Here is an 18,376-nt window from a genome sequence, read left to right on the forward strand (position 1 = left end):
GGGTGTGAAAGTGAATCCGATGTAGCCCAAGGTGCTGCATGCAGTCTCTGGAAATCTCTGATCGCCCGGGTATTGCACCATCTCTCTAAGCGCATCAGATTTGCTGCCGACTGGCTCCCCCTACTGACTCTTCGCTCCTTGGGGGTTGATCAGTATCGTTGAGATGACCACGGCCCTGCAGTCGGTCTGAGTTCTCAGCTCTTGCCACCCCCGGCGACGACACCTCTCCACACAATTAGAATAAAATCAGTAATGACGTCGCACCTTTTTTCTGCGGGACAAGGGCAAGTGGGACCAACATATCACTGGCAAAACGCAGTTTCCCTAAGGGAGGCTAGCTTCGTTTTCCCAGCCCAAAGCCACCTTCCACTCAAACCTTCCATCGGTGTGACGGATACTATGCTGGCTCGTGATATTGGGCCTGGCACCTCCCTGAATCTAAGCCTGGCACGGAGGCTTGTGAAGCACTTTGGGATGCTCAGATGAAAGGTGCTATCCGTGTCCAGTGTATTCTGATCGGAGTGGCTGGCATTTGGGCGCCAGTAACGCTCCTGAGATTTTCTGGCTCAGTTGCTGTGTTTCGTACCTTTAAATCCCTCTCGCCGTAACCGCTTGGTTCTGTCTGTTTATTTTTCAGCTTCTTTGGAGATGAATGAAAGTTCTCGCTGGACAGAAGAAGAAATGGAAACGGCCAAAAAAGGTAATACACAATACAGTTTTTTTTTCTCCATCTGCCAGTCCTGTTGGTCTGGAAAGGAAGCCAGTCCATGGTGTTAGATGGTACGCGCCCAGCAGAGACGGTGTGGGTGTGTTACCACACTGAATCTTGGGGTCCTGATTCTGCTCTTCTTTACACTGCTTTCACCCACTGTGTAAAACCATTGACTTCAGTGGAGTGACTCCTGATTTATGCTCGATTTAGGCGAGCAGGAACGAGGACCTGTATAGTCTGAGAAAAGTGCTTTTGTGTTTGTTATGGTAACAAGCTACAAGGTTGGCAGCAAGTTTGGGGATTTTGTCAGTGCTTGCTCCAGGAGTCATGCGCGATCAATGTGTGTCATGGAAGGACAAGGTGTTGTCACATTGCTGGAGCGAGGTCACTGCAGGAGACGGCTGCATGGCCAGAACTCATGTCGATGTCAAACTGGGAGAGCAGTTGGTGGTTTGCAGGCCTGGGCTAGATAGCTGGGGTTTAGCTCTGGGTCACGGAGTTGAAGACTAGAAGGGATCATCTAGTCTGACCACCTGCATATCACAGGCCAGCAAACACCACCCACCTCCACACCAAGTCCAACAACCAGAATTAAACCAGAGTGTTGTAGCCTAAGGAGACTAAACTATTGTGTGCCACAGGCAGAAAACTGGAGGGACCAAGGTGCCCAGTGCCCGAGGTCCCTGCAGTGGCAGGAAATCGTGTTAGTGAGATATGCCCAGCAGATAATCCATAATCCATGCAGAGGAAGGCAACCTTCCGCCCCTATGGTCCTTGCCAGTCTGACCTGGGGGAAAATTCCTTCCTGACCCCAAATTTGGGGTCACTTTCTGTGTGTTCGTGGTTCACACATGGCCCCACACCGGTAAAAGGCATGTACCCTGATGCCCATGCAGAGGGATTCCCATGTGTCAAAAGAGTAGAAGATAACCCCCCTGGCCCATAACTGCACAATTGCAATAGCCCATTAATGGCAAGTCAGAGTTTCCGATCTCTGCTGCCTCCTTTAGAGGATGCACTGTTGTTCGTAAAGCGACTGCCACTGCTACATCATCAACCGAGAGCCCCCAGACCCCTGAATCGCAATTGCAGATGGGGATTCTCCTGCTGAATGCTGAGACGGGGCTGTCCCTTTAACCGGGGCGAGGCTGCTGGCCGGAGGAGGTTTGTTTTGCATCCTGTGGCCGAGAGAGCCCGTCGCTGAGACCGTTGTGTAACTGTGCTGAGGGTAGCAGGCTCCCCTTGCCACTTCCCCCTCATTTGTCGGGCTCCTGTGCCAAGATTTCTGCTGTTTAATTTTTTCCGAAGTCATGTCCTGTTGATCTGCGGTTGAGTTCCCAGCCAGTGCCAAGTGCGTCCTGCTCAGCTTGCTCCCGCTCTTCTGGCCTGCGAATAGTGTAGACGTGCAGCTTCATTTGGGGACAGCAAACGTAGCCAGACCGGCTGGCAGGTGTTAGACCAGTTGGGGAAAAGCACCTGCAGGAGGCACATGGAGCATAGCCTCTGGCTTCTCAGATGCCTGCAGTATCCTGGACTGAGTTTATTTCTAATACGAATATACCAATATGTTTGGCTTGTTCTCATTTGAGCCATTCGGACCCTGTATAGACCCCTGGGCCAGTCTTGTGTCCGGCCAAGCGTTACTCTCTCTAGGCTCGTCACTTACTCGATAGACGGTAGTCAGGCTGCCTGGCTGAGCTCCAGCTGCTGAGATTAGCAGCTGCCGGTCAGTGGATTTCTGCTGCAAGGGTCACTTTGAGCAGCCCCCTCTTTCCAATTTGACTGTAGAAGAGCCATTTAGGCTGCACGGTGGGGCTGTGCTAAAAGGAGCAGTCTTGGTAGCCACCCACCTAAGCCAGCGTGGAGAATGGAACTGTGGGGAGGAGGCATCCAGTAGCCGCAACATCTGCCCAATTTGTATAGAAAGGCAGCAGGCAGCGCTCCAGCCTACGCAGGGTTGGATCAGCCCACGGGAGTGTGGGGTTTGGTCTCCCCTGACCCCCTGGCCATTTGAATGATGTTTCCCCCACGCACTGATCTGAGAAATAGCGAGGTTTCCATCACAGGTGTCTGCAGAGAAGCTAAATTCCCATCTTGCCAGGCCCCAGCCACCTTCACAAGGCATTTTCCCGCTGCGTGCACCCAGCGAGTTCGAACTCACTCTAACTGGCACTTCCAAAGCTTGGTCCTGGATTATTTTTTTAGCTGCAGCCAGTTGGCATTCTGAATATTCGACACGAACCTCAGCAGTCAGTCCCAGTCTGATCCTTCCAGCTGATGGCTGTAAGGGTCAAACCCAGCAGCACATATGCCAAGGACCTTGGTTTGGGGTAGTAAAGCAGGGTAGTTGAATAATCTCTCCAGGTTGCAATCTGAGTGAGCATATTCAACAGCACTTGCATAGCGATGCTGAACGGAGAGATTTGAAGTAAGGGAAGGAGGTATTATGGATATAGGGTGAGACAACAGTGGGGAATACCATATTATTAAAGTTAACTAGGAGAACGAGAACCTTGTAAGGGTGAAGTTCTTGTTTAACGACACTTATTTTGTAGTAAACTTTGATTCGATAGTCTGCCAAAACGTACAGCGATTGATATAATTATGGTGCCGTGTGTTCTGATATCATCGGCTTCTTCCATTGTGACTGTGATTCAAAGGTACAAGCAGGCGGTTTTGATTAGCTGTAGTTGCTCCAGGAGTTACCACACTTGCTTTTGGACTAGGTGGTGGGTAAAGAGTGAATCCACTCCCATTGGAGCTTCAGCCCCAGCTTGGACCTGATTGAGTTTTCCTTGCAGGATGGTTTATCCTTGTCCGTGCTCTCATGCCCCGGCCCCCGGGAATGCTTGGCTAGCTGCTAGGGTCAGGGGATTTATCGAAGAGCTAGTAACCATTCTAGATGCAGCTCAGGGCTTTCCCCAAAGCTTTAACATGTGGTTTTACTTTGAAAAGGGACTACGTAATGCTGGCACCTTCTTACTCGCCAGCTTTTCCTCCCTGTGTATCACGGAGGCTCAGATCTGCTGACTTCAGTGACAAAAATGAGCTTTGGCCACTTTTCAGTCCTGTGAACTGTGCTGGCTCTGCAAGCCTAGGGCTAAGGGGTCTGTCCTACTTTGTGCATCATCCGCTCCTGTGCAAACACATGGAAAGCAGTGGATTGACACAGGGGAGGGCATGCTCTGAGGACAGTGGGTGGCTGCGCAGGTGGTGTTTGGCCTGCAGCACTGTTAGCTCAGGTGATGCTGCACAAGAAGGGAAGCGACCCCCACTTGATTCTCAGCTAGCCAGGCTGAGTTTTCAGGGCTGGTAGTTAGAAACACCAGCCTTTTTACTAGTAAACCAGCACACACATTGATATTAAATGAATTAAACAGAGGTCCACATGAAGCCTTCGTCTTAGCTGCCTTCCGCTTCTTAGCCGCCTTTTGCTTAGCCTGAGTGTGTGTGGAAATGCACTTCATTGCATGCGTGTGTATGTGCAAAATGTCCAGATTGCTGCTCTGTTGCCCCTTCCTAGCACTAAAACTTTGTGCTCTTACAAGGGGCTGTCAGGTTGGATGCAGAGTAAGCGGCAGTGTATGTCCCCTGCTGCAGAGAGAACCCCTCACCACCACACATGCAATCACCCACGCTTGCTCCGTTCCAGTGTAAAAACCCGCTGATTGAAATAAACCTTGGAAAGAGAAGCTGGATGTCAGCCTATCTAGTCTTCGGCTCACTCCCCCTTCCATGAGTGCTGTGGGCTAGCCGAGAGGCAGGCGTGGGTACTAGGACATCTCCATCATTGGGGATTTTTAAGAGCAGGTTAGACAAACATCTGTCAGGGATGGTCCAGATAATACTCAGTCCTGCCATGAGTGCAGGGACTGGACTAGATGACCTCTCGAAGTCCCTTCCAGTCCTATGATTCTATGACAGGAAGGTACAGGGGTAAGAGCAGTGGAAATGAGCACATACAGCGTTAGGTGATTCTCCTGGACAGGTCGAACCCTTGTGCTGGCAGGGGAGCATCGCCAGGTATCAGGGGCAAAATCAGATACAGGGGCCAGAGTCGCTCCAGGGGATCCCTTGCTTCTGCGAAGCAGCAAGTTGAGCAAGAGCATAGCCTGGCCCTGCCTAGTCCCAGGGTAGCCTCATGCACTTCTGGGGCCAGGTGGCCTGGGGCAGGAAGTGGCAGACAGCTTGCACTGCTGTGGTCCCCGCTCCAGCCTAACACACGAACGGGGCTGAGGGGGCGCTAGAATTTGTTAGCTTCCTGTGTTAGCATCCGCATAGCTGACCCTTAAGAGGCGCGGGATCTCCCCTCCCCCACCAGCTCCTTTGTAATGCTCCTGTAGCTTTCAGCCTTCTAATCCTTGGTTAGAGGTGGGGCCCGGGCACTGATGTTCACATCCATCAGTCCAGAAGCAGGTTCAGGTGGGAGAGGTTGGTTCAGCCAGTTACAGTAACGGGCAGGCCGCAGAGTTGGGCCCTGGCTCCGTGCTTGCCTACAATCCAGGGGACGATCAGGCCCCATTGTGGTTTGTCCCGGCATTCTCTTTGCCCGCAGTTGTGTAGCAGTCCGAGTGGGGTGGCGGTGGCCTGCGGAGCTGCTCTCTGTATCACGCTGGTCTCTCTGTCACGGCATGCGTCGTGTTTCTTCGCTAGGTAGCAGAGAAACCCCAGGGTCTGCTCAGGGAGCGTCAGCACATGGAATACAAAGGCCTGTCAGGGGAGCGGGTTGGTAATGACTGTAATTTCCCGCCTACGGTTGAGTTTTGAACAGATTTTTCCTTTAACAGTAAGGGAGCAGGAATAGCACCTCAACCAGGTGATGAAACAGCCGGATTGTGCTCCAGCGGCTGCTTCGCGCTGCCTCCGTTCTTTGGCAGTAGCCCTGGCGAGGAGGAGCCATGTTTTCCTCAAAAAACGGTAAAAGTCCCTCTTGGATTGTGGACGTCGGAGGGAAAACTGGCTCCTGCTAAAGGCTCGGAGATGGACACTGCCTTTCCCTCAGCCGGGCCTCAGGGGACGAGTCACCCGGAGAGGGCAGTGAGGTCAGAGTTCAGTGGGAGGAAGACGTAAATCCTACCAGCGGTGGAGTAGGCTGCTCTAGAGTTCTGTGACTGAAGCGAATGGAGTAGGCCAATGTAGCCGAATCACCGGGGACTCTCGCGCACTGATGGGCTGCTATTGCCGTGTAACAAGGAGGCTAACTTGGGTCAGGGGAAGATGTGGAGGGTTAATAGAAAACACGGTGAAGCATTAACGTGGCTGATGTCTCAGAGAGCCCCCTAATAAGGGGAGACCGGGGGTTCACACGGGCCAATCTCCTGCGAGCTGTTGTCAAGAGGAGAAGAGGGAGACCACGCTAAAGGGGAACTCCTTGACCATTGCAGCCAGGGGAATCTGCAGCAAACCGTGTCAGACCCACTCGGTTTGCGGCACTGCACCGTGCAGTGAGATCACACAGCGGCTGCAAAAGTCACCCCATCCCCCCGGCTGTGAGCACCCCCTCTTAGCAAGGGCTGGGAGATCCTCTTGTGAGGATGGAGAGAGTTTTGTTGCAAGTCTCCCTCGCAGCAGCAGAACATCTTCTGGACGCTTCAACTGACAGACTTAGCAGGAGCCAGAACAATCTGGATACCCAGGCTGGTTTCTGAGGAAGAGTGGCGCAGATGGCACAGGTCACAGCTAGCGAGAGCTGGCATTTACCCTTGGATGAACTGCCGTGGCGTGTGCTGCGCGGAGAAGTCCCTGCTACTCTCATTGGCCTGGAACCGGGAGTCCTGTGTTCTGTTCCAGGCTCTGCCACTGATGTGCTCTGGGACCTTGCGACTTGCATCGTGCCTCAGTTTCCCTACCTGCAAAACAGGGCTAATAACATTATATACAGTCACACACTTGGTAAAGCACTGGGCGATCCGCAGGTTAGTTTGGCTTGTGGTGGAGCATAGTTTTTCAGAGCACAGTGTCCAAACTTGTGTACCTTTCAGACCGCTTTTGGAGGGGATGGCTTAAACTTCAGTACGCACTGCCTCTGTAATGCTGGCCGTGGTCGGAGAATCCCATCCCCTTCCCAGTAACACTCCATCCCCTCGGCTGCCAGGCTCACAGGGTCTCCATCAGCTGTAGGAAATGGTTAAAGGAGAACGTGAAGGGAGAAGGGGTCAGAGGGGTCTTGGGAGGAGTGTCGCACTGGGTAGTGTAGCATTTTTGGGATGAGATCATTTTTTTTAAGTGTAACCTTAATCTGTTAATCCAGTTGAGAGCCCGTCAAGGGACCCTTTTGTGGGCTCGCTCATGCGTCGTTCTGCGAGGCGAGACCTGGGTGGGGCGAGGGCAGCCATGCTGGAGAGCCAGGGGAAAAATAATAGAAAAAGGCTGTGACTGTGGAGAGCTTGAATGAAAGCCACGCTCCCCGCAGCACTGCTTTCCTCTCCGTCTCTCATGTTCCAGAAACCGAATGCGCTTTAAAGTGTTCTCGCGGGTCTGCACACTCCTCTTCCTTCCGGTCTTCCTTTCTCAGGCACTCCAGCCTCAGTTTCCACAGACCGGGGAGGAGACTGTCCCCATCCCCGCGCCCTGGCCAATCCCACCTGCAAGGGCTCACCGCACAGCCGGCACGCGTGGGGTGTGTCTGCCTGTCCCTGTCTCCCCTGCCCTTGGAACGGGCTGAAGTTATCCGACCACTTGTTGGTCCAGCGTTATCTCTGTGCTCTGTTTGTTTTCTCTGCCTCCTCTCCCGGGAGCCCTCTGACCTTGCCAGATGGTAGCGACCTTCGGTTGAAAACCAAGGCAGAGGGGAGACGTGTGGGGAAGGTCCGGCCCGGTTCAGTAGAAGTCGAATCTGCTTGCACCTCCTCAAAGAAAAGCCCCTTTGATTCATTTCAGAGCAGAGGAAACTATTAAGCAAAGCTTTGTTTTCTTGGCTCACTCCCCCTGCTGTTGACATTCAGATGAGAGAGAGCGAGCGAGCGCGAGACAGAAAGTGAGAGAGAGAAAGGAAGTGGGTGCCAAGTTGGCCGCACCCCTTGTCAGCTTGGGTCAGTGCCACGCTCGTTATTAATGCTCTGTCTAGAGGTCACATTCAGACAAACCGAGCCTCTGGGTCAGCCAGAGGAAAAGATTAGAGCTCGTTTGCTGCTCCGCCGCACACCCACGGCACGGATCTCCTCCCGGCCCGCAGCCGGCAGGAGGGAAGCTGCAGCGCGCTCGACTGCTTTGCCTTTTTTTTTTTCTTCTTTTTTTTTTTTTTGGCAGCGTTGGGCATCTCTTGAAACTGCACAGACCCTCCTCCCCGGGCTGCTGAGCGAGGAGGTGAGACAGGGGAGGAGTGCGGGGGGGGGGAGCAAAGCAACTTCAGTCCACCTTAACAAACGCCGCTCCAGACCGTTGGAAAGCTCCGAGGAGTGCCCAGGGTGCCTCTCGCCAGCCCCAGTGGGGCAGAGAGCACTGAGGACGGAGCATGTGTTCAAGGCAACTTCTTGCGTCAGGGTCAGGCGCCTCCTGCTTTTAAGACCTGGTTTTAAGTTACCGCGCAGTAGCTGCCCTTGCTGCCCAGGGCTCCTAAGTGCTGGAGCCCCCAGGATTTAAAGAACCAGCTTTTTTTTTCTCCTTCCTTCCCTTTCTTTGGCTGCTGCGAGGGAGTGAAAACAAAATGAGCGGGGAGGATGTGAGTCAAGAACTCCCGGCGCTTGGTAACAAACGGCTGTGCCGCGCGGGGCTTTGAAGAAGTGCTCTCCCTGTTTATTCTGCTCTGCCTGCCGCATGCTCGGAGCAGATTTTCTGGCAGGTGAAGCTAGACTTGGAGAATGTAAGTACAGCCATAGGGCAGTAACGAAATGCTGAGCTTCTGGGGTGAACGTTAAGGATGGGGCGAGCGAGTGTGTGTGCTTGTGCACACACCTATCATCTCCTCCTCGCCAGTCAACACAGGGCTGATTAAGATCCGGTCGGCTGGTTAGTCAGAGTTTCAGTTTGGGTGAGAAATGAGTGTGTGCGTTTTGTGAGAGACAGATCTGCGTGTGGCAGGCTTGTGTGATAGAGGGGGAGGGGGCAGTGAAGAGTCCGTGGGGGGGGGGGCGGTGGAGGGGGGGCGTGGAAGGGAACACTGACGTTGCTCAGCAGAGCACTGGTGGTGCCTGGCGAGTGGCCTGTTCACCAGCCAGCTCCAGGGCAGCTGCTGGCTGCTCCCGCCCTGAGAGTACAGATAATTATAGTTTTGGGAAGCAGGTGTTGCTGTTTTGTTCTCTTGCCTGCGAAGATAAGGGCGTCTGTACGCACCGGTTTGATCCTGCCGGGGGAAGGTCGGTCTCTGCTTTGGAAACATGCAGCCACCTCCTCCTGAGATAGACACAGACACCTGCGCGGCTCCCCTCCTGCCGGCTAGATGCTTGCCTCCAGGCCCGCGCCATTTGCCTGTGTGGAGACCGGGCACGCCGCACGCTGTCCCCAGCAGGCGAGGGGAAGGGCGCCGAGCTTCCCAAGGAGCTGGGCCTCGTGGGCCGCTGGAGCGGGTGACTTTAAATTGAGCAGGCTTCAGCACAGCCTTGTGATTGGGAAGCGGCCCTGCAGCACCGCTAGGCGCAGCGCACCTGACGAGTGAAAGGGCAGCCGAGAGACTTCTTACGTGCAGCAAGACAAGGTCAAGCTGCACTTGGAACTAGAGTGGGCACGGACGGACCTTGGGGTGAGACCCTCCCCGGCACAGTAACAGCCATTGCAATTAGCACACCCTGCTGCCCCGTACCGTGCAGCACAGTCGTCTCGGAGGACAACACAATCATACACAGAGTGGTGCCTGTTGTGGAGGCAGGAACCATTGTTACTATTCAAGGCCCTTGCCCGAGATGTAGCTTACAATTCCGGCCCGGTCTGTTACCCTGGGGATTAAGCCTTCCGAGTAGCAAAGATTGAATGGATTGATTCATTTGTTCGTTTTGGAAGCGATGATGAATCACAGTGCATGGGGCTGGCCTGCTTTCCCTGGCCGTCTTTAGCCATCCCTGGGTGGGAAGGATCTCGCTGGCTAGTCTCTCTCAAGGTTGGTGGCAAGATGGATTTGAGAAGTCCCATCGAAAGCAGCAGCCGAAAGCCAAGGTCATGGCTTTAAATGGATCAACGTTGGGAGTTGTAGAGCTAAAGCTCAAACCCGACTCTTCTGTTGCCCGCGCTCTGCTGTGCCTGGCAGGTCTGTTACATGCAGCGTAGTTGGGGGTGCAGGGCCGTGTGAGGGTGCAGGATATGGGAACTTTCACTCGTCATTGCTGGCTGGCCTTGGGTTCACCCGGAGCCGGATGGGTGTTTATCCGAGGGCCGTTTGGCCCGGGTCCTGGTTGGCATTTCTTTGGGGCAAATCCCACGCCCCTCTCTCCTAGCCGGTGTAGGGCCCTTGTTTGCCATGGAGCTGGTGTGCTTCTGCTGCCTGGGATTTGGGGATCATTACACCCCCAGTGCTCCCTGTGTCCCAGCCCTCTGGGGGTATTTAAAGCTGGGACTGCTGGCTCTGCAGCTACACAGCTCACGCGCCTGCCCAGACCCGGGGTGCCAATTCCTGCTCTCCCAGCCCTTGCTCTGATCCCAGGGGGGCACTGCTGCTTGAGCTGTGCGCGCTGGCGCTAGAGTTTATCCCTTTGGATGTTTTATTTGTCAACCTTGGGATTCACAGAACCAATGCAGCCTTTTTAGAGTAGGCCCTACGCATAAACAAAGCCGTTGTCGGTTGGTTCCTTTGTTCGTTGCTAGCGCACTTTTAAAGGGAATTACTGCGCGGGTCCTAAGGACATGCCAGGGGCTTCCCTGTACCATGAACGCGGACTCTGCCTTTGATCTCGTCAGGGCTCTCAGGCTAAGCAGGCTAAGGCCTGACCAGTATGGGGATGGAGGACCTTCAGGGAAGACCCTCCGGTGCTGCAGGAGGGTCTGTGTCGGTGGCACTCTTTGCACCAAGAGAACCCCAGCATGGTGGCAGAGGCTCTGTGCCGGAGGGGCCAGGCACAATGGACAAGACAGCTTTTGCCCGTTCATTTTGGGTGTTTCGCGTGTCCTTAAAATGGTGCTTTTCGTGAGGCTTGCGATAGCCCCTCTTCGCCAAGCGGGTTAGAAAGAACGTGGCAAGCGGCAGGCAAAAGGCAAAGGAACGTGGACCGACGCAAGGGCCGGCCGGTCACAGTCCCACCTGACAGTGCCATGTGGAGCCTGCTGGACCTGTGCAACATGTCTCATCCGGATGGCAGCTCCCTAGCAGGCCAGCCCCAGCCCAGCCTGGCAGTGGGGGAGGCGCCAGGGCCTTATGGACATCTCAGTGGGTCAGAGGGAGGAGCGGGGTTAAGCTGGCTTATTTACATGCAGGCAGGGGAAACCTTAAAGGGGCCACACGCCCCGATACAGAGCTGCCAGCTAGATGCAGCTTTGAGGCCGTTGGGCAAATGAAGTCCCCAGACAGGCAATCCAGCATGTGGGAAGGACACAGGCTTGTAAGAGGGTAGCATCCTGGTTCAGCCGCACTGGCCTGCCTGCTGCCCTGGCAACCTGCACAGTCCCAGGGGGCAATACAGTGGCCACCAGGGGCTGTGATGGTCTGCTCGGGCTGTAGGGCACTCATTAAGTGAATGGCCCCTGGCACCCCCACCTCAAGCTGGGGTGGATTCTCTCACTTCCCACATCTTTATACACCGTGAGCTCAGCTGGCCTCTGCATTCCAAGGGGAGGCTGGTAATTTCCCTATGTTTGGCCTCCTCCCAGTGCCAGACGTGTAACTAAATCTTTGGCAGTGCCCCAGGTTTCTCAATCTTTCACTACCCAGGTTTCTCCCTCCTTGGTTCCACTGGCTTCTAGTGGCAGCGTTAGCATCTCTCTCTCCACAGTGCCTGTGGCAGGTGTGTTTCTGTGTGTGAACATCTCTCTGTATTGTACTGACTGGACCCGTGTCTATTGCATATAGCGTGTGTATGAAGCAGAGCCATGCGGTAGCGTTGCACAGAGGAAGGGTGGTCCAGTGGTTAGGGCAATAGCTGGGGAATCAGGAGACCTGGGTTCAGTTCCCTGCTCCACCAGGAACTCTTTTTGTGTGACTTTAGGTATGTCACTTGGTCACTCCATGGCTCAGTTTCCCCTTCTGTAAATTGGGGGTAATAGCACTACCTGGTCTCACAGGAGTGTGGGGAGGATAAATACATTAATGATGGGGAGGGGTTTAGATACAATGATAATGGGGGCCATGGAAACACCTTGGCTGATGATTACCTCCTTCCTACCTCTATGCCCCCCCTAGTCCCAACTACTATCCTCCATTCGTGCATCCTGGTGCTGCTCCATCTGCCTGCAGTTGTCAGCCCCTGGCTTGATGCCTGACCTGAAAAGCTTCTGCATGTGAGCCCATGATTAGCACTGATTTCCCCCACCCCCCTCCCAATGCTCCTCCTTCCAGCAGTGGAGTTGCCTGGGTGAATACATCGCTGCACTTATGTCTTGGCTCCTTTGTTTGGGCCCCTCCTGGCCGTCTCTGCGTGTGCATCCAGCCCATCCGAGCCTGTGGGCTCCAGCTCTCAGAGAGTGGAGGGTGCAAAGAGCCTTTCCCCATCCCCGTTAGCCCCCCCGGATAGGGACCAGGCATAACTGCAGCCACCAGGGAGGAGGGTACATGCTTTCATCTTCCAAAGGGGTAGAGCACCTGGCTTCTTGTCACTGCCTTGTGGGGTGCTGGGACTGTGCTGCCCCCAACATGCCATTATGGTGCGATCTCGCCTCAGCCCCGCAGAGCTGTCAGCGTTGTTGGTAGATGCAGCTACAGACGCTTTGTTCCCCAAGACTGCTGGGTCTAATGCTTTTCACCTGGAAAGAAAAACAGGAGCCTCTCGCTCATCCTCTTGGCCACAGATGTCTCGCAGACGGGTGCTGGTGACTATATCGTCCCAGCAGAGTTTGGTTTGTCCATGGGGAGTGACCCAGCCTTTGTGCACCGTGCCACCCTTGTTTCGCCCCCTCTGATTTTATTTTCCTGGTTGCAGGTCTCCTTGAACATGGGCGGAACTGGTCGGCCATTGCCAGGATGGTGGGCTCCAAGACTGTGTCGCAGTGCAAAAACTTCTATTTCAACTACAAGAAAAGACAGAACCTGGACGAGATCCTACAGCAGCACAAACTAAAAATGGTAAGCAGCCCGCCGCAGCCCGCTCCAAGCACCACAGATATTTCCCGGCAAACAGTGAAACAGCTTCTGACGTTCTCAAGTCCAAAGGGAAGTTTTTCTTCCCTGAGAATTTACTGGGTGAAAATCACAGAGCCCAGGCTTCAGCTAATGGCTTATAATGAGAAAGGGGGCATTTGTCCTTCGGCCCTTGGTATTTTCTGGCTAGGTTGGGGGCTCCTGTGGAACACAATGACCAGGTCTCGGATGCACACATGCTACTCAGTGAGAAAAAAGGAGATAGAAAGGAGGGAATAGCCATTATATATTATGATGCATAGCCAGATTGCGATCCCAGTTACAGCTGAGTGAATTCATTGACGCCAGTGGAGTTGTACCAGTTTACCCCAGTGTCACGGAGATCAGAAATGAACCCAGTAATGCTGTTCATTTCCAGTGCAGTCTTCCACTACCGCATGTCCCATGGTAGCTCAAGCACCGAGTATAAAGAAATGAATGGCAAACTGACCACAAACAAACAACAAAAACCAAACCCCACAAGGTTGTCATCCCATTTTAACGCTATTAGAAGGAAGGAGGTTGATTCCCAGAACAACCATTGGGATGTCCGGGGACAAGCATAGTCCAGTGGCCTAATGACAGGAGTTTGAATCCTGACAGACATTTTGATTCCTTCCATGGCCCGGGGCAAATCACTTAACCTTTCTGTGCATCAGTTTCCCTGTGGTAGAAAGGGGATGATAATACTTTCTTCCCTCGCAAAGTCCAGGGAATGAATTAATTGGCGCTTGCCAAGCACTCTGAAGATGCAACGCGCCACTACAGATCTGCTAAGTATTATAATTATAATTTCATTTGCAGAGGACCCTGGGGTTCTGAGCTTCCTGGCTAATAGAATTCACATGGCGTAACCCCCCAAGGAGTGCTTTGGAAAGGAAAGGGACAATATTCAATACAGGAATCTCTCCAGCAAGCTATTACAATGCGAATAAAAAGACAAGAAAATACTCAGTGACTCAGGCAGGAATTGAATATCCTAGTCACTCTGTAGGAACAAGAAGTAGAGCGGGCAGTGGTGATTCTTTTGATCATTTCTCCAAGCTGAGAGACACTGCTGTGTTCCTATTGTCACGGAGTATTGGGGGACTCAGGGCCCTGCACCCCCGGCTTCCTGCGATTCACCATGACTCTCAGCCAGCCAGTAAAGCAGAAGGTTTATTTGGATGACAGGAATACAGTCCAAGACAGGTCTTGCAGGCACAGACAACTGGGACCCCCTCAGTTTGGTCCATCTTGGGGTCCCAGCCCCCCTTGGAAGGTCAGAGCCATCTCTGCCCCCCAGCCATCTCTCCAGCCTGCTTCCCACACACTCTCCTTTTGCGACCCCTCCCACAGCCTTTGTTCAGTTTCCCGGGCTAAGGAGTCACCTCCCCTTCAACCCCTTCCTGGGTTCTCATGTTACACACTCAGGTATGCGCCCTCGGGCGCCCTCGGGCAGACCCCATCCTGCAATGCAGACTATCCCAGCACACTCCCCTGTCAGCATTCACAGACCACCGTGAGAACAGGCCCAGTTCGTCACATCTCTCCCCCCTTCGAGACCGAACTGAGCAGGGTCACTTTAGCCAGTGACCCGGGGAAGTTTGAACCTACCCCCGTTCCCATGGATGCCCCCGCATCCCTCCCATTCCTTGGTGAGAATTACACCAGGCCCCTCCAGCTTCACGCTCCCCCTTAGGTTGGGGTTGCTTGATGGCACTCGCAGTTCGCATGTGGGAAGGTTTATGCGGCCTGCGCCCTTTTCCCACCCCCATACCTCTGGGGCTCCAACTGGGCTGTGGTCTTCTCCCAGCGCTCCAGTCTGGAGGTCTGTGCTTTGGGCTCTCTTGGTTTAGAGCCGCCCTTTTTACCTTGGCCACCCTCCGAAAAGGCTCCTCTATGCTGGGCAAGGGTCCTAAAGCTGTTTTCCCCTTGTCCCAGGCCTTCCTCCCCCTCTGACAGGGGTCACAGGATCCGCAGTACTGTCGGACAGTAGCAAAGACCCCAGGCCAGTAAAAGCTCCGTAGCAGCCTCTGCTGGGTACGCCAGGTTCCCTGGTGCCCTGCGAGGGGAATGTCATGGGCCCGGCACAGCAGCTGGCGGCGATACTTCTGGGGTACCACCAGCTGCCTCCTGATCCCCCCTGACTCCATTTTCCCTGGGGGAGCCCATTCTCGGTACAGGAACCCCTTCTCCCACAGGAACCTTTTCCGGCCACCTCGCCCCTTGGTCTGTACCGCATTGAGGTCGGCCAGGTCCCTTATCTTCCGCAAGGAGGGATCTCTCTGCAACTCGGCCTGGAACTCAGCAGCTGGGACGGGGATGGCCACCTGCTCTTTCTCGCCCGCTGGGTCCGAAGCTGCAGCCTCCCTGAGCCGCATCCCTGGGCGTTCCCTCCCCACCAGGTTAGAGTCCCGCGCCTCGGGCAAGGCACCCCCCCCAAGGCCAGGGCGCAGTGCCCCTCGCCGGCTCTGACCGCGGGTCACAACTAAGGCGGTCTGGGGGCTGCTGGGCCAGTCCTCTAGGTCCCCCCCCATCAACACCTCAGTGGGCAAATGGTGGTGCACTCCCACGTCCTTGGGGCCCTCCTTGGCCCCCCATTTCAGGTGTACCCTCGCTACGGGAACCTTGAATGGGGTCCCGCCCACCCCGGTCAGGGTCAGGAAGGTGTTGGGCACCACCCGATCTGGGGCCACCACCTCGGGTCGGGCCAGTGTCACCTCTGCGCCCGTGTCCCAGTATCCATAAACTTCCTTCCCATCCACCTCCAGGGGAACAAGGCACTCGCTCCGCAGGGACAGCCCCGCGCCAACCCTGTAAACGGAGAACTTTGAATCCGGAGCATCTGGCCCCCCAGAGAAGCTGGCCTGGGGCTCTCCTCCCTCCTTAGCAGGTGGTACTCTGCCAGCCCCCCTTCCCTGGGAATGCTGCCTCTCGCCAGGCTGGGTCTCTACCCAGTCAACCCTCTGTGGGTTCGGCCTGCTCAGTCTGTCCCTGAGCCTGGGGCACTGGGCCCGTATGTGGCCCTTTTGGCCACAGTGGTAGCAGCCCATGTCCCATGGGTCCCCTTGAGTGGGTCGGATGGTCCTGATGCCGGATGTTCCCCTCTGATGGGGTTTTTCTGTATTTTCCCACGGGGAGGTCCCATGGTGACTCTCTCTCTGCGTTGTGGTGGGATTGCTCCTTTGGGACTCCTCCCTGCCACCCCCTGACCGGCTCTTTACAAACTCATCAGCCAGCTGCCCGGCGTGTCGCGGGTTCTCTGGCTTTCTGTCCACCAACCACAGCCTCAGGTCGGATGGGCACCGCTCATACAGTTGCTCCAGTACCAGCAGTTTAATCAGGTCCTCCTTCGTCTGGGCCCCACCAGCCCACTTGCTGGCGTATCTTTCCATGCGGGCGGCTAGTTGCAGATATGAGATCTCAGGGGTTTTATCTTGACTCCGGAACCTTTCCCGGTACATCTCAGGAGTCAGCCCAAACTCTCGTAGCAGGGCCTTTTTGAATAGTTCGTAGTCCCCTTTCTCTGCCTCTCCCAGTTGGCGGTACAATGCCACGGATTTGGGGTCCAGTAAGGGGGTAAGGACCCGGAGTCTGTCCGCGGGATCCACCCGGTGCAGCTCGCAGGCCGTCTCAAAGGCCTCCAGGAAGTCATCCATGTCCTCCCCCTCCTTGTATGGGGCCATGATGCACTTATCAAAGCTCCGTGCAGTCCTGGGTCCCCCCTCACTCACCGCAGCCGGGGGTTCGCTGCCCTTCAATCTCGCCAGTTCCAGGTCATGCTGACGCTGTCTCTCATTCTCCTGTCTCTGTCTCTCTTTCTCCTCCCGTTCATGCTGTCTCTGTCTCTCTTTCTCCTCCCGTTCATGCTGTCTCTGTTGTTCACGATCCTCCAGCTCTCTCAGTTTTAGCTCTTTCTCCCATTCCAGCCAATTCCGCTCCCCGGATGCCGAACGTCGCCGGGAGGATCCTCTGCTGGCCGGCGAGCTTCGCCGGGGGGACCCCCTGCTGGCCGGGGGGGCCACGGCGCCTTCAGTATTTGCTGGGCTCCTCCCCACCCTTCCCCTAGGCATAGGAAGGAGGGGTCTCGGGACGCCCTCAGCAGCCGGCTGACCACTCCCAGCTGGGACAAACACTGGTGCCTGCGCTGCATTTGCCAGGCTGCTTCCCTGAGACCCAGGGATCAGTTCATTCGCGCGATCTTCTGCCTCCAGCTGGGCAATGAGCTGTTCTTTGGTGAGCCTCCCAATGCGCAGCCGCCTCTGCTTGCACAGCTCCACCAGGTCGCTCTTAAGCCGCTTGGCATACATCTTCCTGCTGGCCACTCACCGGCCTGTGTGCTCACAGCTCCCCACAGTTCCCAGGGGGCCCCCTAGTGTGCCAGCCCTTCTCGAGGTCACCACCTCTCTGCCAGGGTCGAGCTGCAGACTCCTCCGCCCCTGGGACCACTCGCTGCGATCCCCTCGGGGGACCCTGTTACTGCAAAAGTCCTTCTCGCTGGTCACACACTCCCAGGGGTAATAACCGTCTCTCTCTCACTCTTCAGCGCGCCTGGTCCCCGTCAATCCCCCTTTGTTTTACTGCTCCCCAGTCACTTACTGCAGGAAGCGCCATCCACGGGGTGCAGTAGATCCCACCGCTGCCACCAGTTGTCACGGAGTATTGGGGGACTCAGGGCCCTGCACCCCCGGCTTCCTGCGATTCACCATGACTCTCAGCCAGCCAGTAAAGCAGAAGGTTTATTTGGATGACAGGAATACAGTCCAAGACAGGTCTTGCAGGCACAGACAACTGGGACCCCCTCAGTTTGGTCCATCTTGGGGTCCCAGCCCCCCTTGGAAGGTCAGAGCCATCTCTGCCCCCCAGCCATCTCTCCAGCCTGCTTCCCACACACTCTCCTTTTGCGACCCCTCCCACAGCCTTTGTTCAGTTTCCCGGGCTAAGGAGTCACCTCCCCTTCAACCCCTTCCTGGGTTCTCATGTTACACACTCAGGTATGCGCCCTCGGGCGCCCTCGGGCAGACCCCATCCTGCAATGCAGACTATCCCAGCACACTCCCCTGTCAGCATTCACAGACCACCGTGAGAACAGGCCCAGTTCGTCACACCTATGTTTCATTGAATTGTGTTAGAAACAAAGCCAACAAACAGTACAAAGAAAACAACAAAAACACCTACCTAAAGAATGGGATGAAACACTCACACAGACACACAACCTCTCCGAATAGAGCTTTATGTTATAAAGATCTAGCGTTCGTTCCTTGGGAGAATCGGAAGTAAGATCGCTGAACTCAGTAATAGAATCGGAGCTGAGTATATTAATTTACTCTGCTTCCTAATATTTCAGAAATTGCACTGCATGGGCGTTTTTCTGCAGAACCAGTTTTTCCCTCATCCTTTTCTCCCCCATTCATATTGTTCACTAGCGCGTGCAGTTTAGATCATCATCATCATCATCATCTTGTCTTTTAAGCGCTGGGGGCTGTGGA

General features: G+C 54.9%; 1 protein-coding gene across 11 annotated transcripts in view; it reads left to right on the plus strand.

Annotated features, from left to right (window-relative positions):
• NCOR2 (nuclear receptor corepressor 2) overlaps positions 1-18,376 on the plus strand; it is a 395,163-nt gene that overhangs the window by 289,957 nt on the left and 86,830 nt on the right. For all 11 annotated transcript variants that reach the window (XM_054006074.1, XM_054006082.1, XM_054006083.1 and 8 more), the window contains 2 exons: positions 638-700; positions 12,709-12,851. In XM_054006074.1, coding sequence (XP_053862049.1) covers positions 638-700; positions 12,709-12,851 — 206 coding nt within the window. The remainder of the gene's footprint in view (positions 1-637; positions 701-12,708; positions 12,852-18,376) is intronic.

This window comes from Malaclemys terrapin, chromosome 16, assembly GCF_027887155.1.
Source record: "Malaclemys terrapin pileata isolate rMalTer1 chromosome 16, rMalTer1.hap1, whole genome shotgun sequence".
In the NCBI taxonomy this organism is placed as follows: Eukaryota; Metazoa; Chordata; order Testudines; family Emydidae; genus Malaclemys; species Malaclemys terrapin.